The following is a 27398-nucleotide window of genomic DNA, read 5'->3' as shown; positions in this document are numbered from 1 at the left end:
TGGAAATTGGTAAATTCTTTGCCATAGTCTTTTTTTTTTTGGTAGCAAGGAGTTCCATAGCCCAGCTTTTTTCAAACTAAGTGCAAACATTTGCTGTGAGGAATTGTGACTCTCCAATTTAGGAAGAATTTGCTGATCCAGAGGCTCTAAATTGATTCTTTTATATTAACTCTTCCTACCTCCACATACCTCTCGGTGTTTTGTTTTGTTTTGTTTTTTAAACCAAATCTCTGGTAATTTATTCTCCCATTCTCTAATTTGTACCCTATTCTCCCTGCTCCCCAAACCCCACTCTGCAAGTTTCTTTCATCCCTCCTCCCTGGTCCTTTTCACTTCCTTCTCCTATAACAGCTTTCCTCTTTTATCCCTTTCCTTTCTATTCCCACTTTGTTTGTTCATAATAAATATGAACTTCTTATCTCATTTTCTAATTTCCTTCATCATCTCTTCTGGCCCTTTCCCCTCAGATGAAGCACTTCTTCCCTTCTTTGTCTCCCTCTACTCTTTGGCGATCACTTGTAGCCAAGTAAGATTGTCTTCCATAAACATAAAGTGTTGCTGGTACTGGCATCAGTCCAACCAAAAGGCTATGCCACGGTTAGGGGCAGGGCAGTCTGTGGCACTGTGGCCCACCTGAAAGTGGCCCATGGTGGGTTCCTGGCTGGCTCACTGTTTGAGAAACAGTGATGTAGAGAATTCATATCTTGCAACTCCATAAGGTGTCCAAAGCAGATAACAACTCAACCGCTTCTTACAGGTGCCACATAATACTGGTTCTGCATTTCAGAGAATTCAATCTTTTATTGTTGCAGCAGCTGCACTTGCCTACTGACATCTGGTAGGCGCCTCACTGTACTCTTTTAGGCACTTCCTAAAAGCGTTTCAGTTTCAGCAAGCCTGCCCTGATGTTGATGAGAGTTTGAATCTATTTATTTTCATTCTGTTTGATTCTTCTTTTAATGTTAATGTTTCTTGTTGATGTTATTATTTAGTTTTATCTGTTTTATAAACTGCTTTGAGGGTTGCTTTTACAATCAAGCATAACAATTTGCTGGGCGAAAGATACCTGCATTGCAGGAGGTTGAACTAGATGACTCTCTTGGTCGCTTCTTACTTTAAAATTCTATGATAATTTGTATGAAATAAAATAAATTAAACAAAAAAGCAATACGGTAATAAGAAACACGTTTTGTAAGATGCTAAGGGGCTCCTTTTTGTTTTTGTTATATAATGTTTTTGTTTATTGATTTTTTGTTGTTTGTTATATAAGGCTGAAATCCAGGTAGCAACAGTCTGGTCTTAATTTCGCAGCATTGCGTGACTGGCTCTACTTCCCTATGTCAGCGTGAATGTTGTGCTTTGGTTTCCCCCTTCCTAGCTCTCTTTTTCTATCAGAAAAGAAAGCCGCCGCCTTGAGTTCTGGGAATCTGCGGAAAGGGCAAACACATAAACAAACAAACCTACGAGCTTCTTAAGTCCCACATCCCAACCAATGGGCAGCCAGCTAGGGCAGCTTTCCCCGCCTTCCTGCCGAGAAGTGGGCGGTGCTTCGTGATTACGGAGCTGGCGGCGTAAAGGTTTGATCTGCGCGTGCGCGAGGAGGCGAGGCTGTCCTGGGTCAGAGTTCCCAGTTGGAGATCTCCCTCCGCTGCTGCGCCCGAGGGTCAATATCTGCCAGGTTGAGAAGCGAAGCTAAGAGTTGGGGCGATGGCGAAGGCGAATGCGAATGCTAGCGGCGACAGCAAGCCTGGAAAGGAGCCGTGGCGGGGTTGCTATTATACCCTCGAAGAGATCCAGAAGCACAATCACAGCCAAAGCACCTGGATCATCCTGCACCACCGTGTGTATGACCTCACAAAGTTTCTGGAGGAGGCAAGTATAAGGGGCTGGAAAGGTGGGCTGCTGAGCTTGCAGGCGTTTTCAGTCCCGTGGAAGAGACGAAGGGGGCTCGAGTAGTTCTGCACGATCATGCACGCTGGCAACTTGCTCTCAGCGAAAAGCTCCTCCTCTGGGTGTTTTGAGACGAGGGATAGATAGATGGGGACCGTTCAGAGAGCAAGGAGGTGCTTCCGTTAAAGTGCTTCCTCGTAGGCGTTTTGTTATTTTTGCTGTTCGTCGAAGTGACTTTCTGGTCCTGTAGTGCTTTTGAAGATGAGAAAGTTCAGCTCACATACCACATATTCCATCTGTATCGTTTGTTGCAAAGTAATATTTTATTGTATAGCAACGCAATTTTGTAAGGGGCACTATCATTGTGGGATGAGCTAGATGGAACTGGAATAGCTTGGAAAAGCAAGGTTGCCAAATTTATGGCAAGCTTTGCAATGAAACTGTTGTAACCAGATGCTTACAGGCCATTTCTTGCAAGCAATATGACACGGTTCATCCATCAGTTGTTCAAGTATAAAGGGTTGAGTAATGTCATCTTTGTACTAATTAGCTGATTAGAAACAGCCCACGTTCACTTCACTTTCTCCTTTATTCATCAAGGAGCTGAACTATTGTATATTCTAAGATGCTGTATTTAGAACTTGTGTATCTGTACAGTGCTATTTCTGAAATCCAAAACGCTCCTGCTCCCCTAAGGTGGGTAGAATCCAAATGCAGACAATGCATTTGTCCTTCTGTTTCCGGGTTGTTAACATTTCCCCCCAACTTTTCCTATATTTTCCTTCCCACTAGAAATAATGGGAGAGAGAAAGTGAGCTACACTCCTGAGCACATATAAATTTTGCACAGATTTGGGGGAACCCCAGTGGTTTTGGATCTTTTAGCCAGTAGAACTCTTCAGGGTATTGTGGGGGCAGAGAGAGGTGGGCACAAGATCTGCTGTATCTTGAGCCTGTCTTCCCATCACATGACAGCAGTGGGCCCAATCTGGGCCTCTTCACTACACCAGTCTTGATAACTGGCACAGCAAGGGGCCCGACATCCGCTCTGACTGGTGCAACCGCCAGGGCTGCAGATGGGTCTGCCATCCCATTAAGTCCTGCTGCTGCTGCCCAGTGGTTTGCATTGCCTTAGAAAGAAGTATGGTTGGATGACTAGCCAGAAGTTGTCACTTGTGGAATGTTACCATATCACAGGGTGGGTTGTTTCTCCAAAGGAGGAAAAGATCATGTTGCATCAACGTGGGAATTGAATTGGAATCCCTTTGCTAGTGCTGTCTCCGCTTTTTCACTTTCCTAGCATAGTTATGTTAAGCAAAGGATTCATGTTGGGGGCTGCAGTGAAGGATTGTGTCAAGAGTATCTGCAGCACTGCAGTCCTGCACATCTTGGGTGGGTTTTAAATAGCAAGGAGGTACAGCTATGTACCTTGGTCCATTCATCAAACATACAGAACCGTTGCATTGATATACACCAGGGGTCACCAACTTTTGGGCGTTCAGATGTTGCTGAACAGCAGCTCTGATCATCCTTGGCTGTTGTCTAGGCTGGTTGGAGCTGCTGGGAATTGGAGCCCAATAACATCTGAAGGGCCACAAGTTAGCCACCCTTGACAGAGACCTGTTTACTAGTTGTAGCTAGGGAAGATGTTAAGGTTCATGCCATACAACTATTACAGCCCAAAAAATGACTGCGAGTCAGGGGATTGGGGAGCTCTTAAGGAAGCTTAGGATCTTTCAGTTGTCACTGTTGATTTAAATTTAATTCTATAAATAACTGAGCTGCTGTGTGTCATCTGCTGACTGTATTTCTTGGTACACCCATGTGCACTGATAAGAATATGGTTTAAACCTTCTAGCAAACTTTTTGCTAATTTCCGATCTTGTTCTCTGACAGCAATATCTTGGTTTCAATATTGCATGAAAGCCACCGGTGGCTCTTTCGCCTGTGAAATTGATTTTATGTAGTCATTTATTTCATCAGCTTATTCTGAGAAACTGATTGAAGATAGTATGCTATGAAGACACTTTCTCCTTTTTAGATATATTCTCACAAAACTTACTTCAATCACAAAAAAGGAAAAAAGTTGTTTCAAGATTATTATTTTTTTGCCACAGATAAACATAATTGCATCCCTCAGACATTGTGTGCAGATAACTTGTGCTAAACATGAGGAAGCTTTTCAGGTTTGGGAAAACTGTAGCAAACTTCCTTTATAGTTTAAATTGTTTACAGTAGTAGGTAAACTATTGGGACCTGTAACAAAATACTGCATTGTTTCTTCACCTTCTGACTGGCATGCTCCTGTTCAGGGTCTCAGCCTGTTCCAGTTCTACCCTTCTCCAGAGCATTATAGGCCAAAGGTCCCCAACATGGCACCCATGGGCACCATAGATGGATCTGCCAGGGCCCACTGCCCCTTCCAGTTTTTTAATTGTTAAGAAAAACAAGGGGTTTTGACTTCTCTTTCGTTACATAATGTGGGGTTCCTTGTTTGGGGTTGTATTTTATGTTTTGGGGTAGGTAGGTATTTTGTCTTGCAGAGGGGATTCCAATACCCATTTTTCTTCAGTGAAATGAGTATTTTGTGGTGCCCATAACAGTTTCTTACATTTTTTTTTTTTTTTTTGCATTTTAAAATTTTTTATTAATTTCATTCTAAATACAATATATCCGAAATACAGAACTTTCCATTCATTTTTGACTTCCTTCAGCGACGTTGACATTCCTTCGAATTTGAGTCTTTGAAACACATTCCATCCTTACATATTGCCATACATATCTCCCTTTATACATTATTTCGATTTGAACAATACTTGTTAATTCTTTACAGTGCCTCTTTAAAACCCACTAGCGTTGTGTTTAGAAAACATTTATTCTCCAGATAACCCACAAATTTCCCCCAATCTTCAATAAACTTTTGATCTTTTAGGTATCTTAATTTCCCTGTCAATTTATCCAACTCAGCATACTCTGTCAATTTTGCTCTCCACTCTGCAACTGTTGGCATTTCTTCCTGCTTCCACCTCTGAGCTATCACAATTCTGGCTGCTGTAACCGCGTACTGGAATAGTTTACAATCCTTTCTCCTGATGTCCTTTCCCATAATACATAGTAGAAAAGCTTCTGGCTTTTTAACAAAAGTGTAACCTAGCATCTTTTTCAATTCATTATATACATCCTCCCAGAAGCTTTTAACTTTCTTGCACTCCCACCATTGATGATAAAACGTCCCCTCCATAAGTTTACACTTCCAACACTTATTGTCTATCTTATACATCTTAGCTAATTTTACAGGAGTCATATACCACCTGTATTGCATCTTCATTACATTTTCTTTTAGTAATGTACAGGCTGTAAACTTTATATTCACTCTCCACAGCTTTTCCCAATCTTCCATTTGAATGTTATACCTTAAATCCCTTGCCCATTGTACCATCACTGACTTCACTTCCTCATCCTTCGTATTCCACTCCAGCAGTAGTTTATACATTTTGGAAAGGTTTTTGTAATCACTATTTATTATCTCTTTTTGGAATGTTGATTCTTTTTCTACGTATCCTCTTTCCTTCACCTCTGTTTTAAACAGCTCATTTATCTGGAAATAATGCAGCCAACCTTGTGTGAGCATTTTGACCTGGTCGTATGGTTTAACTTTCCACTTCCCTCCTTCATAAAGAACCATATCTTCATACTTTCCCCATTTTTCCTTCATGTTAACTTTCTTTACACCTATCATCTCCTGTGGGGACAACCAGTGTGGTGTTCTTGGTTCTAATATATTTTTATATCTGTCCCAAACCTCTATTAACGGTCCTTTAAAAATGTGACTACCGAATCCCCTATGCACTCTCTTTTTATCCTTCCATAAATACGCGTGCCACCCAAACCTGTTGTTGTACCCCTCCAGATCTAATAACTCTTTGTTCTCTAACTTTACCCAATCTTTTAACCAACACAGACATGCTGCTTCGTAATAAAGTCTCATGTCTGGTAAGGCGAAGCCCCCTCTTTCTATTGCGTCTGTTAACAACTTAAATTTAATTCTTGGTTTCTTCCCCTCCCAGACATATCTGGAAATCGCTTTTTGCCATTCTTTGAAGTCCTTTGTTCCTTTTAAAATGGGCAGTGTTTGGAACAGGAACAACAACCTGGGTAGCAGCATCATCTTCACCATGGAGATTCTTCCCCAGAATGATAGTTTCATCCTGGTCCAGAGCGTCAGATCTTTTTTAATTTTATTCCACACCGGTACATAGTTATTTTGGTATAGGTCGATGTTTTTGTTGGTAATCCAGATACCTAAATATTTTATCTTTCTGACAACCTCAATTTCGGTTTGTTGTTGCAGTCTTGTAACCTCATCTTGCTCCATATTTTTAATAATCATCTTGGTCTTACTCTTATTCAATTTGAAACCTGCAAGATTCCCAAATTGTTCAACTTCATCCAGAAACGCCCTTATACTTTCTATAGGTTCTTCCACCGTTAAGACCACATCATCTGCATAGGCTTTAACCTTATACTCATTAAGGCCTAAAGTTACCCCTTTAATTTGTTTGTTTTGTCTGATTGCATTCAGTAACACCTCCAAAACCGTTATGAAGAGCAGAGGCGAGAGCGGGCAGCCCTGCCTCGTTCCTTTACATATTTTTATATCCTCAGTAATCACATTATTAATTATCAATCTCGCCTTCTGCTCTGTATAAATTGCCTTTATCCCATTTAAGAACTTTTGTCCCACCTCCATAGCTTCCAAATTCTTTAACATAAATTCCCAAATTACATTATCGAAGGCTTTCTCCGCGTCTAAGAAAATTAAACTTGCTGGTTTATCACATCTATCAGAAAGGTATTCAATGATGTTAACTATATTTCTCGTATTGTTTCTTATAAACCTTCCCGGAAGAAAGCCCGCTTGGTCTTCATGTATCAGCTTTATTAGTATCTTTTTTAATCTTTTAGCCAAAACTCCAGCGAATATTTTATAGTCCGTATTTAATAGGGAGATGGGTCTATAGTTCTTGATTTGAGTTAGGTCCGAGTCTTGTTTTGGGATGATTGTGATAAGGGCCTCTTTCCAGGAGCCAGGGATGTCTTTTCCTGTCAAGATGTTGTTCATTACATCAGTTAGCGGCGTCATTAGCGTGTCTTTCATTTCTTTATAGTAACTTGAAGTAAACCCATCTGGGCCCGGGGCCTTTCCTCTTTTTAATTCTTTTATCACTTCTTCTACCTCTTCTCTACAAATTGGGACATTTAGCTGTTCTCTTTGATTTGATGACATCTTCTTCACTATCTTTTCTTTTAGGTATCTTTCTATTTTCCTCTTATTGTTCCTTTCCTTGTACCTATACAGTTGCTCATAGAAATCCTGAAATCCTTTTCTAATTTCTTTCGAATCAGTTGTTTCTTTTCCATTTATTATTATTTTACTAATTGTATTTTGCTCTTTCCTTTTTTTGACTTGCCACGCAAGCCATTTTCCTGACTTATTTGCATATTCAAAGTTTTTTTGTCTTAATCTTTTAATATTCCACTCAACCTCCTTATTAATTATCATGGCGAATTGCGTTTGAAGGGATTTTATTTCCTGCACTATCTTTTCGTTGTTTGGTCTTTTAATCAGTTTTTGTTCATAGTCCATAATCTGTCCCAAAATCTCTTTTGACCTCTTTTCCTTAATCTTGTTTTTCAGTGCGTTTTGTTGGATGAAGAGGCCCCTCATTACAGCTTTACTTGCATCCCACACCGTACTTGTTTTCACCCCTTTATCTAAGTTATCCAAAAAGTATTCCGCTAATTTCTTCCGCATTCTTTCAGTAAATTTTTGATCATCCCATAGATTATCATTTAGTCTCCATCTAAAAGTCCGTTCTTCTACTCCCTTCATCTCCATTTCTATTGGGTTATGGTCTGATATAACTTTGGCCTGAATTTCAATTTTCTTTATTCTTGGTGTCAGCTCACTCGATATCCATATTTGGTCAAGTCTTGAAAACGACTGATTCGGTTCCGAATGATAAGTGAATTGTTTCTCTAGGGGGTGTTTCAACCTCCATATATCTATTAAGTTGTAGTTTTTAATCAACGTAAAAAAGGTCTTGGGAAGTTTTCCTTCATTGTTCTTTGATTTTCTTAATCTGTCCATTTCAATAGAGGTCACATCATTCATGTCTCCCATTATAATAATTTTCTGGTCCGCATATTCAAATAACTTTTCTTCCAATGAGCTAAAAAATTGTGTCTTATTTCCGTTAGGTGCATAAATCCCTACTATTATCATTGTCTCACCTTGCCAGCGAATGCGCACCGCAATTATTCTCCCTTCCTCATCCTTAAATAGTTGGTGAGCTTCGATTTTATTTTTAATATAGAGAACTACTCCCCTTTTTTTCTCTTTATCTGAGGAGATAAATTCATTCCCTAGCCTCCTATTGATCAAAATTTTCCTGTGTTTCTTAGCCACATGTGTCTCTTGAAGGCATATGACATCTAGATTTTTCTTTTTTAATATATGCTCGATACCATTCCGTTTCTTCTTATCGTTCATCCCATTGATGTTCCAACTCCATAATTTTAGTGTCATTTTTTTTTTTTTTTTAAAGAGTTAACCACTAATTAGAATTGGGTTTAAGTTTAAGTTTTTCGCTAAAGCCTTTCTGTTTCTTCTTCTTCTTCCTCTTCTTCGTCTTCCTCCAACTTTCTTCTAATCTGTTCTTCCTCTTCTCCCAGCTCTGAGTCCTCCATCTGTCTTGTTCCACCTTCAGCTCCTTTCAGTTCCTCCTCTCCTTGTTGAAGTTCTTTATATCTTCTGGTAAACTTTCCTATTTCCTCTGGGCTTGTTAATCTTCTTTTGACTCCTTTATAGAAAAAAGAGACGCCCTCCGGAAATTCCCAGCGGAAGTCTATCCTGTTTTTTTTAAGGAGTTGCACCAGTGGTTTATAAGATTCTCTCCGTTTCAAGAGTCTTATAGGTATATCTTTGAAAATAATTACGTAGTTCCCGTCAATGTACAGTCTCTTCTCTCTGTTCCTCTGTAGGATCAAATTTCTCATCTCCCTATCTTTGAATGTGATTAGGCAATCCCCAGGAAATCTCTTTACTTTACTTGACTTAATTTTCATCCTGTAGGCATTTTGTATTGTCTTTGCCACCTCCTCTTCCTCTAACTCCATCCATTGTGCTATCTCTTTTATTAATCTTTCCTTTATATTTTCATTTTGTAATTCCGGGATCTGTCTAAATCTTAAGTTCACTTCTCTTTGTTTTAATTCATTCATCGCAATAGAGTCTTTTAATTCTTCCTGTGTTTTACTTAAATCTGCTATTTCATTTTTCATTTTTTCTTCTTCTCTTTTCATTTCTTTCATTTCCTGTTTAGTCTTTTTAAATCCCTCGTCTACTCTTTTCGCAACTTCTTTAATCTGTCCTTTAAGCTCGCTTACTGTCTCCTCGATTTTCTTGTCCATTTTTCCAATTTTGTTGTCTACCTGTTCTAGTTTTGTCTCTAAATTTTTCTCACTTTGCTTTATTTCTGCAAACATCCTCAATATTTCTGTTCTAAATTCCGTTTCTTGTTTTGATGCTCTCCTATCTGTTGGGGTTCCCCCCTCCGTCCCTTTTTTTTGATTGTATGACATTATCACTGGTCTCTGAATAACAAATATTCCTCTAAACTATACCTGTCTAATATTCTTATCCTTACTTATTACAAATACTATATTTGACCTCCAATGAGTATATATCAAATCTCAAACACCTGCCATCATATACCAATAATAGAAAAACATAACTACTAGTAGTAAAAGTCAAAAAGACAGCCAAATCGAAAAAAAAGCACGGGATAGTACCTCCAGTTCCCCTCTATTTATAATATTTGGTCTGTTGTCTCTAGCCCCCCCCAATGTTAAGGCAAGTTGTATGGTCACTGCTTCTCAAAGATAGTCAATTTGTAGTCTTCTTGCCCCTATTCGGGCTAATCCAGCCAGGATCTTCTTGCCCCTATTCGGGCTAATCCAACCGGGGTCTTAATAACCGTGGACCTTCTTTATGAATTTATGAGTCCGTGCCAGTCCCAATAATGATGATAAAGAGCAAGATAACAGCAGTACTTAAAGCTTCATATATAGTCCAAATTTAGATATCAATTTTAATATATTAACTGTTTTCAAATTACCTGTTCTTTACTAATAAAGTTCGTATTCAGAGATATTAATCCAGCAAGTAAAGTGGGATTTTCTGCAAAGCTGTCGCTTTACCGGTAGTCCAAAAAAAAAAAAAAGAAAAAAAAGAAAAAGAAAAAGAAAGTCCAGGAGAGACTCAGCTAGAGATTTCCTCAGTTATCAAATAAAGCAGTGCAGTGTTAAACACCTATCTTCGTAATAGATGGTCTGTTTTCGCCCCCGAGAGGGTTTCTTATTTAGCTTTCCAAAAAAAAAAGAAAAGAAAAGAGAGCAAAAAAGTGGAAGAAGAATGGCCACACAGCAAACATACGGTAGTAGGGTGAGGTAGCCCCCGAACGCTAGGGGTTATTTTATGATGTTTTATACCCCCAAAGTTAGACGTTTTCCTTTTTTTTTTTTTAAGCCACTTAAATATGGCGTCCGCCGCTCCGTTCCTTTTCTGCCTTCCTTTCCTCCGCAATTAATATGGCGTCGGAGAGTCTTCTCACTGTTTAACTTTTCCACAGGGATCTAAACGTCGATCTTCTCTAAATTTTCCGGGGTCTCCTCTACTCTAGAGACTGGGTTCCCCTCTATCACGCCTCTTCTCTGCTCCCTCTTAACTCCCCCCTTTCCTTTAGAATGAAAGGGTTTCTTTTTAAACTTTTAACTTATAAGTCCTGAGGGAGACGGAAACAGTAGCCGCTAGCGGCAACTTACTTTCTCTTTAGGCTCTGCTCGCCGCGCTGCGTCTTTTTAAATGAAGTCAAAACCACCGCCGAACTCGAATTTCCCTCCTGTCACTCGGAAACTTCCTTGTTGACCCACTCGTTATTAATATAAATATCTATTTTACGAGTCCGAGTTTCTTTGTATCGAGAGCGGAGCGCTATCCCTCGCAGGCTCGGGGCTTCGCTGAGTCGCCGTTGAAATCGCCGCTGTAATGGCCGCTCAACTGCCTACCGCTCGTTCCGTCGCACTCTTCACCTTTTTCCAAAGGTTACCTGACGACCGGACGAACGGCTGCTTGGCACTGCCGAGCACCTGGACCTCTGGACACCCACCAGAGGTTTAAACGGGAGGTTTTGGCGCCCTAAAAACCTCCTATTTTAGGCGGAAATAGGAGGTTTCCGGTGGAGCGCGGAACCGACCGCAGGCGAGGGTTCTTTCTGCGGAGGAAACCCTACATTTGAAAATGTGTCTCAATGCTCAAAATGTTGGGCTCTTCAATGCAAGATCCCCATTCATTCCTTCACACCTGCTGTTATCAATTTTATTTTACAGCTGGCAGTCAACATTGTGTGTTTACTGACTGAGCTTATTCTCCATTTAGCATTCTTAGTTTTTTTAACATAGTTTTTAAAAATGAAGGGTGAAAACTATTTGGTGTGCTTCTGCCCCCTAAGCATGCTGGCACCTCCTTCTTGTTTCTCATTGGGGCCCTTTTGAGTCCATTCCTCTCAGTGCTCACCACTGAAATTTGCTGTGGAATGATAGTCTAGTTGGGTAGTTGTCCCAAGGCATCTGATAGGCATGTGAGAGGTCCTGTTTTAGTGGGGGGAATACTGTTTCAAGTCTCAAATGTAAATGAGGACAAACTTGTTTGCTCACCCTTTCACCTACCAGGTTGCAATACCAGGAACTCTTCTGACCCCTGTGATCAATAAGCCATCAGCACCAATAATTACAAAATGAGCACCCTTTGGCAAGAACCTAATCTTGACTATTTATGTTTCATATTTGAGTTGAAACTGACCACATTTTGTTTTAATGTCTCTATACTGACAGAAGGGTTGAAGAGTGAAAGGTTGAATTTTTGAAGAAGGAAATCTGGCAGCTGCCCCTACCGCCATTAAAACTTATAGTTAAATATGTGGATAAACTTTTTTCTCTATCATAACTAAGCACATAAAATAATAGGAGAGCAAGAGTCTTAAAAAAGAAACTAAAATGGTCAGACCACCCCCCAACCCTTCTCAAATTAGCTATATTTAAAAGGTAGTGATATTAACAAATATTTTCCCTTTTTTTTAAAAAAAAAATATTTATTCAAATTTTAAAGGTTACAAAAAGAAAATAAAAATAAAAAAGACAGAAAAATACAATCAATTAAAAAAAGAACAAATCGAACCTTTACATAGCTTTCTTTCCTTTACTTATTTCCTTGACCTCCTCACACCTTCCATTTTTGTTCTCAATTCAAATTTCAGCAAATCCTTCCAACCTTGTTTTTATCTTAATAATTTGTCTTAATATACTATAATTTTACGTTCTCTCTTTCACCAATTCATTTTTACTTAATCCTTTATGTCATTTCTGCCAAAACCACATAATTTTCTTTTTCCAACATCTTTCTAACAATCCTTAATTTTACAATATTTTTGAAGATAAACTTTAATTTTTTTCCAATCTTCTTCCACCGACTCTTCTCCTTGGTCCCGGATTCTGCCAGCCATCTCAGCCAGTTCCATGTATTCCATCACCTTCATCTGATATTAACAAATCTTTTCCAAGGATGTTCCCTGGTTAGCCTGTTGCGTAACTTCAGTACCAACACTAGGCACCTGCAGATTTAATATTGTTAATTGGTCACTGATAACTGGCAGCATCCAGAACAAGCCTCCCAGCTCATTTTTGGGAATGAACAGGATTTAGGGTGTGCTGGGTACAGATAATCTGCATTTAATAGGTATTGTCTTAATCTGCCTTTCTCTCTTCAATTCTACATGTATTGCAGGAACTCATAGTGCTCTCTTCTGAGTTAGAACTAACTGTAGCACGTGGTTATGTTCAGTTTCTTTGTGCTTTTTATGCACTGTGGTCTGATTCACATGCAAACTTTTTTGGGGGGGGGTGTGATACTGGATGGGTTGCCCTCCTTTTGAGCAAGGGTTTGGCCTAGATGGCTGTGAAAGTGTTCCCAGATCTAGGATCCCATAACTCTATATAGAGAGTTTGATGACATTGTATCTGTACACTTGCTTAAAAATAAATATTACATTTTGCCTTTACAGGGTGGGGAACATAGGAAGCTGCCTTACACTGAGCATCAGTCCATTGAAGTCTTGATTGTCCTCACTGAGTGGCAGTGATTTAATTTGGGAGCTTCTTCGTGCAAAGCAGATGCTCTACCACTGAGCTTCTGCCATTCCCCAATATCATTCCGCCATGGGATTGGTTTTCTTTTGTTGGATTTAACTGATACACCACTCTCAAACAGTTCCTACAAAAACTGGTTCTCCCAGAAGCTTATTTGAGGTTCTTCATTGAGAAAATAGGCATTAGAAGACAACTTGCTTCAGAAAGAACAGTTCCAAATGACTAATCTTGGTCTGCATTGTGTAACCACAGATGAATGCTTTGTTTTAGGGTGCATCTAGTGTGCATGGGACAGCAACTAGGCGTGGTAAGCAAAGGCTTCAGACCTGTGTAAACTGAGACTGTATAGAGTTTCCCACGCTAAAGTAGACTTCCAGACTACTCAATATGGAACACAAAGCTTCTTGATAGTATGAACTTTGAAAACCATTGGAGCAAGCATTTTTATTTCAGCTTGCATGCAGAATTCATTTTTAATGATGGCATCTAACAGAATGCTTTAGATCTATGCAGCTGTAGAGGAAGCCGCTCGGGCGCCTGAGGCGGCGTGCCCAGGGTTGGGGCGAGTCACCCATAGGGGCAGGGTGCACCGCAGGGCCTCCAGAGTCTGCCGGCCTCCTCCCACTCAGCCGCCCTACAGCTGGGGGGGGGGGGGAGAGACAGCGGGTGACCCGTGTGGGCAGTGTGGAGCCTCTGTGCGCCCAAGCCCCTACGGGTGCGTCTCTCCCAGACGCGTGGCTCGGGTACTGTGCAGGCCCTGCGGTGAGTGCCACCCATCATTTTGTCACCCCCTCAGCGGTGACACCTGGGGCGGGTCGCACCCACCACACACCCCTTCCTCCGCCCCTGGATCTGTGTGTCCTGGCTTCCAGTTGCTCAAGAATAAAGACAGGAGGAAGAGTTATTTTGAAAGGCTTTAATTCTTAGATTACTGCAATACATATGCAAATTGTTGCCTTAAGGCACTTCAGGCAATACACATGGTTAATCCTAAATAGAGCAACAGTGGTACCTCAGGTTACATACGCTTCAGGTTGCATACGCTTCAGGTTACATACGCTTCAGGTTACAGACTCCGCTAACCCAGAAATATTACCTCGGGTTAAGAACTTTGCTTCAGGATAAGAACAGAAATCATGCTCCAGCGGTGCGGCAGCAGCAGGAGGCCCCATTAGCTAAAGTGGTGCTTCAGGTTAAGAACAGTTTCAGGTTAAGAACGGACCTCTGGAACGAATTAAGTACTTAACCTGAGGTACCACTGTACAAGAAAGGTAGGTACTGTTGCTGGCAAAGCTTTGGAAGTTGATCCATCACTGTCACTGTTGCACCCCTTTGCTATAGGAATGGGGTGGACTCCTCTGAAGGCTGTAAGTGTTTCTGCAGTCTTTATCTATGCCTGGTAGGTGGAACCCTTTGTTCCCTTCTCTTTTGATTGCTCCTTTACTTAGGTGATGGGGAAGGTGCCTCTGCCTTCTGAGAGGTGGCCAGCACTCGTGAAACATCCCCCTCTGGGCAGATAGAGCCACTCCCAGTATCTGACAGCTCTGGAGTGAGTGCACCACAGAGAGGCTCTGTCAAGCTAGGAAAAGGAGGCAGGGACAGAGAGGGAGGCAGAATTCACAGCTTGGAGATGGAGAAGACTTGAGAAGATTGAGGAAGCTGCCCCCCCTCCTCCGCCACTCCTCACTAGCAGATTCTTCGGCATCTGGCAGAGGCTTCCACATCCCGCTGGAGCCTTTTCCTGGGTTCTTGACCAATCCACCACCTGATTCAGACAGCCCATTACACTGTATTTCAGCAACATAAGATCTTCATTTGTGATGTAAGGAACATATTTATATTTCACAAAGAAAGTGAACAAGCTGAGACAGGCAGGTTTAACTTGAGCAAAGTTTATATGAAACTCAAATTACCCTGATATCACACGGCTGGTTGCTACATTTGAAAGGCAGCTCTCAGTTCATACTCAAACAACTCTAGAAGTCCCTGCAGGCTGCAGTCAAGACTTGCAAACTGTGCAAGTGCTTCATGGTTCCTCCTATTAATGTGTCTTTTTTTATTTATTTAAGGTACCCACTTTACTGCGGTCCCACTTTACAAATTTGGTCTTTGACCTGGGTATGACTTACAAGACCACTCCCAATTCTTGTGGGAAGTGTAAACCCATTGGATGTACATTAGCACTCTTGGATAAACTTAGAACATTTTACACAGAAAGCAAATAAAAAGAAATTAGGTTGTCATTAAAGCCTGTGAAAGTCAACTGGTGTCTATGATGCTGATGGAAAAACTCCAGCGTTTGGGGAACTATTCTGCTTTTGGGTAACAGGAGCAGGGAACTGTGATCTCTCACTGCTCTGACATATGAACTTGTAGGCTAAGATCTAACATTTAAAAACAACTGCTACACCAGTGTTGTAAAGTATGAGTGCTGGCTTGCAGACTTGTGCACCATCATTGCATTTTTTTGCACTTGTGGCTCTCATAAAAGGTACTTGTGTGTATGCAGCCAGGATTTTAAGAGCTATGTATCAGACTTTTCCCTCTCCTCACAAGTTTAATGCATTAAAAGGTAGTTTGTATGTTTTGGGAGAAGAGTATCTAGTATGCTTTGAAAAAAGAAAGAGAAGGAAAAACTGTTTGTGTAGTAATAAGACTTTGCGAAAGTCACTCGTTTATTTGTTATACTTACACCCTTGATATTTTAGTTGTATACAGTGGTACCTTGGTTCTTGAACTTAATCCATTCTGGGAGTCCGTTCGACTCCCGAAACTGTTAAAAAACCAAGGTGCAGCTTCTGATTGGCTGCAGGAGCTTCCTGCACTCAAGCGGAAACCGCGTCGGATGTTCAGCTTCCCAGAACACTTACTTCCCAGTTTGCAATGTTCAGGAGCCTATTTGCTTGACAACTAAGCTGTTTGAGAACCAAGGTATCACTGTGCTTAAGATATTTTACAATCTTTTATTTGTGAATTGTCCCACATACACAGCTGCTTTTTGAATAATCTGTATTAGGCAACCACAAGAATTAGGATGGCTAACCTGTGGCCTTCAAAAGGTTGCCTACAACCCCCTTCATCCCTGATGATTGACCATGCTGGCTGGGCCCAAAGGGAGTTGTAATCCACAACTGCTGGAGGGCACCAAGTTGGCTACCTGTGCCCTAGAGGCTGCTTCTGCTTGGGTTTAAAATGTGTAGCATGGTGGTATTTTTGAGAACGTGGTATTTGTGTGTCAAGCGAGTGTCTTTGTGCTGCTATTTCTTTCACCTGCTTTTCCCACTGTTGCTTCCAGTGGTGCTATTGTCTAGTGTGGAATGAAGTGAACAGAGCTCACATTTGTGTTAATTGCTGAAAGAAGCCATTTATCATCCAAACAGAAATAAGTTTCTTATCTTTCCATGTGTATCTAGTGAATACTTTGAATTCCAAGGTGTAGCAGGTATGTGAATATTTTGAAGAGATAAGAAACCAAAACATCATTTCTACACCTGGAAAGATTTACACATACAAGAGTCTGGTGGGGTGTTTTTGCTTTTACTTCACTGCTTTTTCTCCATGGAAAATATGTAGCTATTCTGCAGGTTATCTACAATATATATAATCTTTATCAGTACAAATCATCTAAGGAGACACAGGTCCAAACCTTAGTACAGTTCTTTGTACTAAAGAATGTTGGGGTCTTGGTTTGTGACTTTGATATCTTCTCTCAGTTCAGAAGAACGTATAAAGAGGCCACTGGATCAGGCCCATGGGCCACAGATTCCGGCATTCTGTTCTTACAGTGGCCAGCCAGTAGCATTTGACAACACAGTATATTTTTGCATCTTTACTTGTGGACTGACCTAAAGATTACCCAGGTGAATGCGTCTTGTGCTGTCAAAGGGAAAACTGTTTTAAATCTGACCATATTTCTCCTTTTCAGTATTTTTAATATTGCTCTGTGCCTTACAATTCAGAACAGGAAGCTTGCTTTCTTCAGTTCCTGCTCCATTAAAAAATGCGTAACTTCATGAAATGACATTTCATGGCAGCTATTCACCTTTTTTCAGTATAGATGTGCTAATAGGAGTTTGGCCTCATCATCTCTGAAGAGTTGTGTAAATTACGATTTGTTGTTCAACCTGTTTTCTGGATTCAGTTTGCTGAATGCTCTGTAAATCTCACAGCAATCAGCTTCAGCGTCGTTCAAGACCTTTGCTCTACTCCTTTGCTTGGATAGTTATCAGTACTGATTCAAGGGCAGGATTTTGTCATTCATATTTGCACGTTCGCTTTGACTTGCATAATCTCTCTCCAGCATGCACTTCCTTAACCTTTTGGGGATTGACGGCCACATGTAATCTTTGCTCTACACACTTGTGTAACTTTTTGCCCCATTTTGCTTAGTCACTGTGCATAAGCACTGTGCACTTTCTTCACCCAATTATTTTTTTTACACAAAGAAACTTGGAATCTTTTACAAGTTTATCACTTTTAGGCAATAAATAATACCTACGTGTGTGTTTTTAGAATGTTGCCAGGGCATCTCTAGACAGGAGTGGTTTCTTTTGAATAGTTTGATATGGGGAAATTGAGAAAGTTGCCTACATGTTCACTGCCTTGCATATCTGCTTTCCTTCCCATTTCTCTCAAAGTCCTGAAATGACAAGACTAGGAAATGTGGTTTTGTTTTGTTAGTGTTTTCAACTGCTCTTTGATTTAAGAACTGCAGTGTCAGTTATGTGTGAAATTAATTCTGGAATAAGATCTTGGCTAAACAAGTGCTTCAAATGCCTGACTCGTATGAAGTGCTCTCAGGGTTAAAAACATCTTTATTTTTATATAATGAATGTTATAGTACTTAGGTGGAGCAGCATTTACAGGATCATATAACGTGGATTAAGAACTTCACTCATCCCCTTTTATGCAATAAGAATGAGTTAAACACAGGCAGATTGGACTTCTGCACTGGCAGAGGGCCCACTGCCAGTGGGGGAGGCTGGGTCAAACTTCACAGTGGGAGTGCCAGAGAGAAAGAGAGTGCACATTTATTTAATGGTGTGTTTTTTAAACCCTGCCTTTTAGGAAAGCTTTCCCCTACACACACACACACACACACACACACACACACACAACATTCACAACTACAGCACAATCAATCAACAACAATCATCACTAGGTAAGTTAATTTTAAGACATTTGAAACATAACAGCCTGATAAAACTATAAAATGACAGAGTAGCACTACAGAAACTGCAGCTTGATCTTTTAAATTCTTCAGATTATGAAAATGCAGTTACAAATCAGTTTTAATGCCCACAGAAGCACCTACACAGTTGGGGCCTGCCTGTTCCCAACTGGAATGGAGTTACACAAATATGGTGGCTTGCCAGCCTATTTAGTTTGGTTTTACTGACAAGCATGCTGATGGCAGCAGGGCTGTGAAAACTCTTCTTAAAGTGCCATTAGACTGATATGGGCGAAAGTGAGGCTTCAAGGTAGCCAGTCCCAACCTGTGTTTCAAAGGAACAAGACACATCTTTGGGGGACTTGATCAGAAGCTGCTGCAAATATTGCAGTTGTAAGACATAAACCAGCCAACAATTAATAATACATTTTTATGAAGGACAGTATAAAGCTGGATGATTGAACTTTGTTTTAATCACAGGCACAGATATATTCTAGTGGTATTTCCCTTGTGTCTACAATATCTTTGTGTCTACAATACTGATGGTAGTTGCTGGGCAAAATAGTGTTCTTCTGTGTGCTCAACTTTTCCAAAAAACAAGAACCATATGCACACTTGTTATGCATCTAATATTAGAATTTAGTGTCATTCATTGATAGTGATTGGCAGCCAGTTTGGCTTAGAAGTGTACTTTCAGCGGCACAGGTCAACATTTTGTGCATCTAATGAAGTGGACAATGCATGAAAACTCATGCCATAATACATTTGTTAGTTTTTAAGGTACTACAAGATTCCTTATTGAGCATGCAATCTTCCGCAGTTCCATTTGTGAAATTGACAGCTTTAAGATGTACTGATACCTATTGGGACGGAACGCTTAAAAAAACTATTTGTAAAGTTCGTGGATACTTATTCATGTGTTGTTTTCTTACAGCATCCAGGTGGTGAAGAGGTTCTAAGGGAACAAGCGGGAGGAGATGCTACAGAAAGTTTTGAAGATGTTGGCCATTCCACAGATGCCAGAACATTGTCGGATACATTCATTATAGGAGAACTTCATCCAGTAAGTGCACTTTCCATGTACAGAACGTGTGCTTTCTTTTACCTGCATATTTCTCCATATTTTTAAAACCGTAATGAACATATCAAATTGGATGCTGTGATGCAGTGTTCTGTGTCAAGTTGTAACTTTGTAATTTGGGATTAAAAATGTTTGTGCAGTAAAGCAGGTTATCAGTACCTCCTCCCATCAGTTGATGACTTTTTTCAGTGTACAGTTTATTAGTGCTTCTCTGCAAGTTCTAAGCTATTTTTTAGGTTTTAGGTTTTTTGTTTTAAAATAGTTGGTTCCTGTGTTCAGGATGGATTGGGAAAGTGAGAAATAAATAACAGTTAAGAAGCAAAATAAATAAAACATAGCAATAAATTGGCAGTGGCAGTAGAAGTTTAAAAACAAGCTTGTGATTTAGAAGAGACTGATCTGAACACACATTTGCTGCACTGCAAGACATTTGAGTCCAGGACAACAAATGTATGCCCTTCAACAACATTTAATGTTATATGTGAACCAATTACTCTTTGCTAAGATCCCACCAATGCAGTTCCCGTAGCTAACCACGGGACTTATCCTGATGGCTGTTAATTAAATTCTAGCACTAACTGAAACAGTCTTCAGTTTCCAAAATTCTCTGCACATCAGAGAACTTGCCTGTGTGTGTGTGTATGCATATGCATGCACGCACACACACACACACACACACACACACACACACAAAGGTGCTGTTTCTTTTGGTTGGGTAAAGGACAAACTCTACCCAAGTCCTCTGACACTTAACAGAGGACCTAGGGAATGATCAGGATCATTTATGCGTTTTGTGCAGAGAATTAGTAATGTTGCCAAGCTATTTCTGCCAGGTATGTCTGCATGGCACTTCCTGCATTCTTCCCTTTCATCATATTTAGTAGGATACACAGCTGTATGGGGTTTTGAGGTTACGTCTCTAAATCGAGCCCCTTCATGCAGTTACCAGACTAAAGTTTAGACTGGTGCGTTTGATATTTCTGGAGCTGGTACATGAAGAAATTTGCTTTTGTTTAGCATGTGATAAACTACTGTAATGGGTGTTCAGAGTGCACTAATACTTGCTGTGTTCCATGCAAAAGCACCTTCATGACTTTAGTACTGGAATCAAGATGCAGTTACAAAGTCCACTTTTTCAAAAGAGCCAAACAGTTCCTCCTGTTTCATAACACCCCTGTGTCTAAAAGGCATTAGAAGCTTTGTAGAAAACTGATTTTGGCATCAAAACATTGCTGCAAGATTTATTTTTAATAATTTTGTTTCCTTTGCTTTTTTAAAAGTCTTCCACCCACACTTAACTGTTCTGTTATGCTAAAAGATCTGTTAATGCTGGAGGACTTGAAAGTAGCTCGTGTGCTACCACGGAGCATTGAATCAAGCTACAGTAATGTTTATCTCATGTGGAGATAATGTGGAGCAACTTTTCTGGAGGCAAACTCAAAATAAGTTTGGTAGAATAGAATTGGATAAGGAAGCATGTTGATAATTATCAGCAAATACTACAAAGAAAATAAGTTGCGAAATGCTTTTAGAATGTTTGTGTATCCATATATTCACTAATTAACAGGGTGAAATTTACTATACTAGTTTTACATGTATAAATAACTTTTGGTATTTTGGGGCATTCTACATTGTGTTGCTTATCACTGTTTTTTTGTTGCAGGATGACTGGAAAAAAGTTCAGAAACCAACGGTAAGCATTCCACTTTAAAGCCATCCCACCATGTTAATGTTTGCCAGCAGTGATCTGTGTTACATGCAGTGCTGGCAGGGACTTTAACTAATGTTAAACATCTGTTGCTCCTTCCTGTATCAGCTTGGGAAGAACAGCAAGCAGGGTGCTGTTGCTCTTGTGTACTGCTTGTGGGATTCCCAGCAGCATCTACTGTGCCATAGTGGGAAATATGAGACTGGACTTTATGCGAGGGTGGTCTTATGTTTATGGGGAACAGGTCTACAAAATCTTAAGCATGCTAAGTGGCCTAGAACCAGCTGATGTAAGGCTTCACACAGTGTGCACTAAGAAGGTTCTGCAGCCATTCTCATGTTTCTGATTGTGCAAAAGGCTATGCACTAGTAGAAGTCTTTGCACAAGTGGAAGTAGAAGAACATCTGATTTCACTCTCCTCAAGCAACATTCTAGCACGAGGCATACAGCAATCCTTCCTTGAACAAGAAGGCACCTTGGGTGGTATTCAACTAAATATTTCCGGGCTTTCCTTCCTCCATGCCCCTGCCACCCCCAATTCTACTTCGAAGGGTTGGGCAAACCCTCAGGGCAGAGTTAGGGGGCATGTGGGGGAAGGAGAGAGGAAGAACTTTTTTGCTGCACAAGGATAAACAATTGTGCTGATGGAACACCCTCCCCTTAGCGATGCTTTTAATACAACCCCTTCTGTGCACAGAAAGGCACATCTGGTCCAGCTTTTAGTACTGAAAAAGGAGTTTGAGTCAGGAATTATTACTTGAAAGCTTTTTCAGATATGAAAATAATGCTGTTCAATATTGCAAAGTATTCTAATGCTCACCAATACTGAACAACAGCTGACATTCTTCAAAAGTAGAGGTCTGACCCATGAGACTCAAGTGCTGTGTCATGCACACTGAAGAAGAAAAATGTAGATGCCATCTAACTCAGTATTGTTCACATTGAATGGCAGTGGCTCTCCAGGGAATGTCCCCTGCCTTGAAACTCTGAGCTAGTCTGATGTGGTAGACAGCAGTCTCCTATCTCACTATTATATTAGCCCCTTTATTCAGAATCATGAGGACTGGAATCTGAAATCGTGGAGAAACCCTGCTAGTCAGTTTGGTTAAAATAGAGTTAGGTAGACCATGATTTTGACTGTATATAATAAGGGAGCTTCCTATGGTCCATGAAAGGTGATGATCCAGAGAATGCTGATATGGTTTACGTCTGAAGATTTTTCAGCAGTTCTGTTCTGCTATCAGGGTACTTTGTCAGGCATTGACAGATAAGCAGTTCAAATGTGAGCTGAGTGGAAAGTCTCTCCAAATCTTTCTGCATCGCAGAAACTGTTAAGAGGATGCAAGAACTGCCCTTCTGGATCAGGCTTGAAGATCCACCAAGTCCATCATTTCCCCCCGAGTGGTGGGCAGTCAAATACTTAAGAGACTCTAAGAAACTGGGGATGATGGTGACGATTAATTCCCTCCCATTTGTGCAGCATGTGTTTTCCATAGGCATTTCTGTCTCTGAACGTGGAGATTGCAATTAGCTTATCTTCCACAAATGCTGCAAGAATAAAAAAGGATCTAGAAGGTTAATTGTATGAAATTTAATTGTGGATAAATTGTATGGCAAGATTTAAGTGAGGGACACACTGATATATTCTCAAGGCTGAAAAGTGTCCTTGTGGGTTGTAAGATGTTGCAATGAGCCCAGCCATTTATTGTCTAGCTGCTGTATTTTAGGTGTTGACTTTTAAACCAGAACATGGTGGGTTTTTTGCATGGCAACAAGAAGTCATTTCCAAAATTCAGGGAATGTAGCATATACTGCCGTAGCGGCAAGTGAACACAGACGGCTAATGATCATGATGAAAGGTTAGATGTGAAAGGTTACACCATATCGGAGGACATCTGAGGAAACAGTATGTGAACACTCCATGTCTGTAATTGGCATGAGTTAGCTTTGTGACAAGAAGGATGGGCAGGAGAGACCACTTAAGTCTAACTAATGTATTGCTTTGTTTTTCAGGAACCTTACATTACCACTCTTGATTCTAATTCCAGGTATTGTATGGCCTTCATTTAACAAGCCAATACTGTTTTTCTTTTTAAAAATGGTATTCACAGTGCTTTTTTCCTAGGAAAATATGTGCCATGAAATTATTACAGTAGGTGTCACACTTTTTAACAAAACAAAACAAAAAGAGGTGCCGGTACTGTGTACCCTTGAGTTCCCCCTGGGAAAAAAAGCATTGGGTATTCAGATAGGTTGATATCCGGTGACGTTCACTGCTTGTGAAAAATAAATTCACTCACTCAGTGGAATTCTGGTTTCTCTCCTCCCCATTTCCCATGCCCCCGCAAAATCTGCTTGGAGGCGATGTCACCTAACCCTAATGACAAGATTTTGAGGAGCAAGGGGGTGAGGAAAGAGAGGCCATGTTATGCAAGTGGAGGTTTGCTTGCTCCGTGTTGGCATTTACCTTTACTAAGTAATTTTGTTACTTTCTCATGATGCTATTATTATTTTTATTACCCTGCTTTTTTGGCTTACAGAAAAAAACAAGAATAGCTAAAAACAGGAAAAAAAATCATTAGAAAACTGTAGTGGTTCTAGGGGGTTGCTCGTGCGTAAGTCCTCGCCACGCCTGGCTGAGTTACCTGGGTGAACCCTTTCTGTCCAGACAGCCACCCATCCGTGGCTGTCTCAATCGCTGGCAGAATCCGTCAGTGGGCGTTTCTTAAACTTCTTCCAGCAAAGAAGTTCTTTGACGCCAAGTCTCCTCCTTCTCTCCCTGCGCAGAAGTCTTCTGCGCAGGGAGGGTGTGGGCAGCGGCGTACCCGTGCTCTCCCCACTTGTCTCCGGTGAAGAGTCCTGGAGCCTTCTCTCCGATTCCCCCATCTGCCCCCCTTCACCCTTGGTGTTGCGCTGATTTCCTTCCCCAGCCGATGGGCTGCCTCTCTCCCTGCTGGGACCCTCTCCGGCATCGCTCTGGAGCCTTCCCTCCGCCTCTGGCTCCGATGGCAGTTCCCTGACAAAAACATTAATATATACATTAAAAATCTGAAGACAATTGGAAATGGGGTCATATTTGAAGTCTGCTTGCATGTGTGTAATTGTTTATTTAACAGGACTAGGCCACATTGTGTTTATTGAAAGAGCACCCTAACTCTGGATCTGGCACATTTATTTGTTTATATAAAATGTATAGCTTGCCTTCTGGTGCCTGCTTCACTGCTTCAAGCCCACTGTCTCTAACAGACTCGTAGAAACTTTCCAGTGCTTGGGTCTTGGGAATCTGAGGTTGCATTTGGAAGGCCACATATTTTGAAAATGTTTACGTTATATTTGCTTTTTTCACTCTTACTTCAGGATTACATTTCCTAACAAATGTTTTAAAAAAACTTATGTATCTAACTAATTCAGTCGACCTTCTGGATAAAAAGTTCATTTTGGTCTCAGGCTTTTGTCCTAAAGTCTTCAATCCAGCTATATATTTGCTTGCATTTCCACCAGTAGTTCAGAAAAAATATTCCTTTGTCCAGGTCATTAATATGAGGAAACCTGTGGCCTCTAGCTGCCAACATCCTTGATAAGTTGACCATATTGGCTGGTGCTGATGGGAGTTAGGAATCCAGCAATAACTGGAGGGCCACAAATTCCTCATCTCTATCTTAGCTCAATGTGACTAAATCTTCATTATAGTTTGCCAAAAATCATATACAACCTTTACTTAGTTGGCTTAACTATATTATCCATTGCATTTCACTTCAAAATGTTTATGATCTGCTGCTGTCAGACCTAGGATAAAGCCTTAACCAAAAGTTCAGTTTTTCTGAAGTCCAACATATAAAAGCTAATGGATATTTGTATCAAAGTAACTTTATTCTATTTTATTTTATTTATATTTATTGAGTTTTTTAAATACAAAAAGAGCAAAAAAACCAACACCGTATATCCTCCCCAAACGAAAACACACAAAAATACACTATTATTTACACAAACATAAATCCTTCCCGCCCCCAATCCCTTCCCACCACCACACCACGACTTCCTTATTGTTTAAGTTCGATATAATCATTGCACTCTTTAGATTTTGGATTTTTATATCTTTATAACATTCCAAGATAATGTTGTTCTTTCCACTTTACTCCTTTAATCTAAACATATCAACATATTCTTTATGGAACAATATCTGACATGTATTCTTTAAAGCATTGCCATTCTAGCCTAAGTTTTTGGTTTTCTGCATTCTGATATATCAGAATGTATCAAAGTAACTTTCTGTTTCTTCTAGCACATGGTCCAACTGGGTGATTCCAGCTATAGCAGCAATTATTGTGGCCCTAATGTACCGTTTCTACATGATGGAGTAATCCACATATTGAGAAGCTATAATGGAACAAACTGTTTTGGGAAAGAGAACCAAAAAATGCATCCGAATCTTCACATCAAGACAGTAGCTGAGAACAACTTTCAAATTCCATCCTACTCTTTCCCAGAAAGCCAAAATAGGTTGCTTCAGCAATGCACTTTTTAACTCTGCCTTTTACGTAACTGTTTTGAAGTGCTAAAAATTCAGAGGTCTCTTTTATATCATAATGTTCATCAATTAACTATCTGATATTATCACAACGTTTCTTAAGAATAAGACCACTGATTTTATCTATGTTATCAGTATGATACAAGGACACTAATGCTTAAGGCTTGTCTGGGTTTTCTATGAGTTGTTTGGACTTCTTTTGCTAAAAAAATTAGCAGAGATTGTGTCTATGCAAATTCCTTCCATTTTTTTGCCTTGATTTAGAATTTTCTAATGCAAGGACCCACTTTCCATCAGTTTCATAGGTATAATTTGTATATTTTCTCCCCCCCCCCGAAAAGTCATAGTAAGCTTTTGTTAAGGAAATGAGACTTAAGGCATATGTATATTTTTTCAATTTAAAACACTGTATTTTCCTGTGTATAAGACGAGTTGTTTTTATTTTTAAAAAATGTTTAAATATGGGGGTCGTCTAATACACAGATGATTCAGATGTTGGATGCGCAATTGTTGACTGCAGCAAGGTCTGCTGGCAATTGGCTGCTGCGGCAATTGGGCATGCAACTGGTGGACAGACGATTGTTCGCTTTGTTGATGCGTGCAATTGTCAGCGGTTGTCAAAGCTCAACAACTCTGGGCATAAACCATTTCCTCAATTTGGAGTCTCCAAAAATAGGGGTCGTCTTATACACGGGGGCGTGTTATACACGGAAAAATTACGGTATTTCCATGGCTCCAAAGATTCCACTAGGTAGCATGGCCAGTTCCAGCCCCACAATCAGCAGGCCTTCAAACTTGATTCAAAATGTTAACAGAACAATTCAGACCAGTTCTCTTCTCCACCCCGCCCCCCAAAAAACTGTGTGAAAGTGTCTTCTGCTTGCAAAGTGGGATCTCTGGCTCAAAGCTGCTGTCCTATGGTGACTTGGTGATAAAATATATTGGGCTGTACTAAATGCTGCTGATCGGCGACAGATTTCAACTCACACAATGGAACTTTCCCCTCTACTGTCCCTTGCAGCCCCCTGTGCACCCTCAAAATTTGCTCCATGGGGTTGGCAGACCCTGCAGAGCAAATTTTAAGGATTCATGAAAGGGAAATCCTGTTGTAGGAATAAAACTCCACATGCAGCATTGGAAGCAACCCATTGCCTGGCCGACCTGAAATTTTGTTAAAGGAGCAAGAGAGGGAGAAAACATACAGCGAGGAATTCCACATAGCTTGCCTGAAGGAATGATCTACTCTCTCCTCCCCCTACCCCACACTATTTTGGAGGGGCAATGCAAATTGGGGTGGGGAGCCCCGTTGTGCTTGCGGAAGTCCTTGCATGGGTTTCCACTGGTTAGATTAGTTAGTTGAATGTGGGCCCTGTCTTTGATTTAAGGGCCCTGTCTAAATGAAATAGTAGAGCTATTTTAATCAGAATCCACATAATTGTGCAACTCTTAATCATCTTGCTTAATTATCCTTAACTTGATACCTGTCTCTGATTTCTGTGTGATTTCCATGTCCTGCGGAATATAAGTAAAAACATATGTGACCTGCCTGTGCCTGTTTATTTTGATGAAATAAGGGTAGTTTGCATCATGTGCCCATTTTTCTTTTTCTTACCTGTGTGTATGTCACTTGCTAACAACATTTGCATTGGTCACATAGAAGATACTCTGAAATAAACTAAAATGTTTACTTTTTTGTTGTTGTTTTCCTTTATCACCAAGTTGTACCATCCATCCACCCTCAAGCTCAGTTGATAGTA

At 40.4% G+C, this 27398-nt stretch overlaps 1 protein-coding gene across 1 annotated transcript; it reads left to right on the top strand.

Annotated features, from left to right (window-relative positions):
- The first annotated feature begins 1569 nt into the window (after positions 1-1569).
- CYB5A (cytochrome b5 type A) lies at positions 1570-27332 on the top strand. Its single transcript, XM_081875138.1, has 5 exons — positions 1570-1872; positions 19259-19387; positions 21069-21098; positions 23127-23161; positions 25396-27332. Exons 1-5 carry the CDS (start codon positions 1708-1710, stop codon positions 25472-25474), a joined length of 438 nt encoding a protein of 145 aa, XP_081731264.1. The 5' UTR covers positions 1570-1707; the 3' UTR covers positions 25475-27332.
- Positions 27333-27398: the final 66 nt, after the last annotated feature.

The sequence above is a fragment of the Podarcis erhardii genome (genome assembly GCF_964252035.2).
Source record: "Podarcis erhardii genome assembly, chromosome: 8".
NCBI lineage: Eukaryota > Metazoa > Chordata > Lepidosauria > Squamata > Lacertidae > Podarcis > Podarcis erhardii.
This window is presented reverse-complemented; position numbering and strand designations above follow the sequence as displayed.

Excerpts from the sequence above, each read along its gene's own strand:
- CYB5A (XM_081875138.1), top strand. The coding sequence starts at position 1,708 with ATGGCGAAGGCGAATGCGAATGCTAGCGGCGACAGCAAGCCTGGAAAG. Across the intron at positions 1,873-19,258 it reads TCACAAAGTTTCTGGAGGAG|CATCCAGGTGGTGAAGAGGT; the intron begins GCAAGTATAAGG and ends GTTTTCTTACAG. Across the intron at positions 19,388-21,068 it reads TTATAGGAGAACTTCATCCA|GATGACTGGAAAAAAGTTCA; the intron begins GTAAGTGCACTT and ends TTTTTGTTGCAG.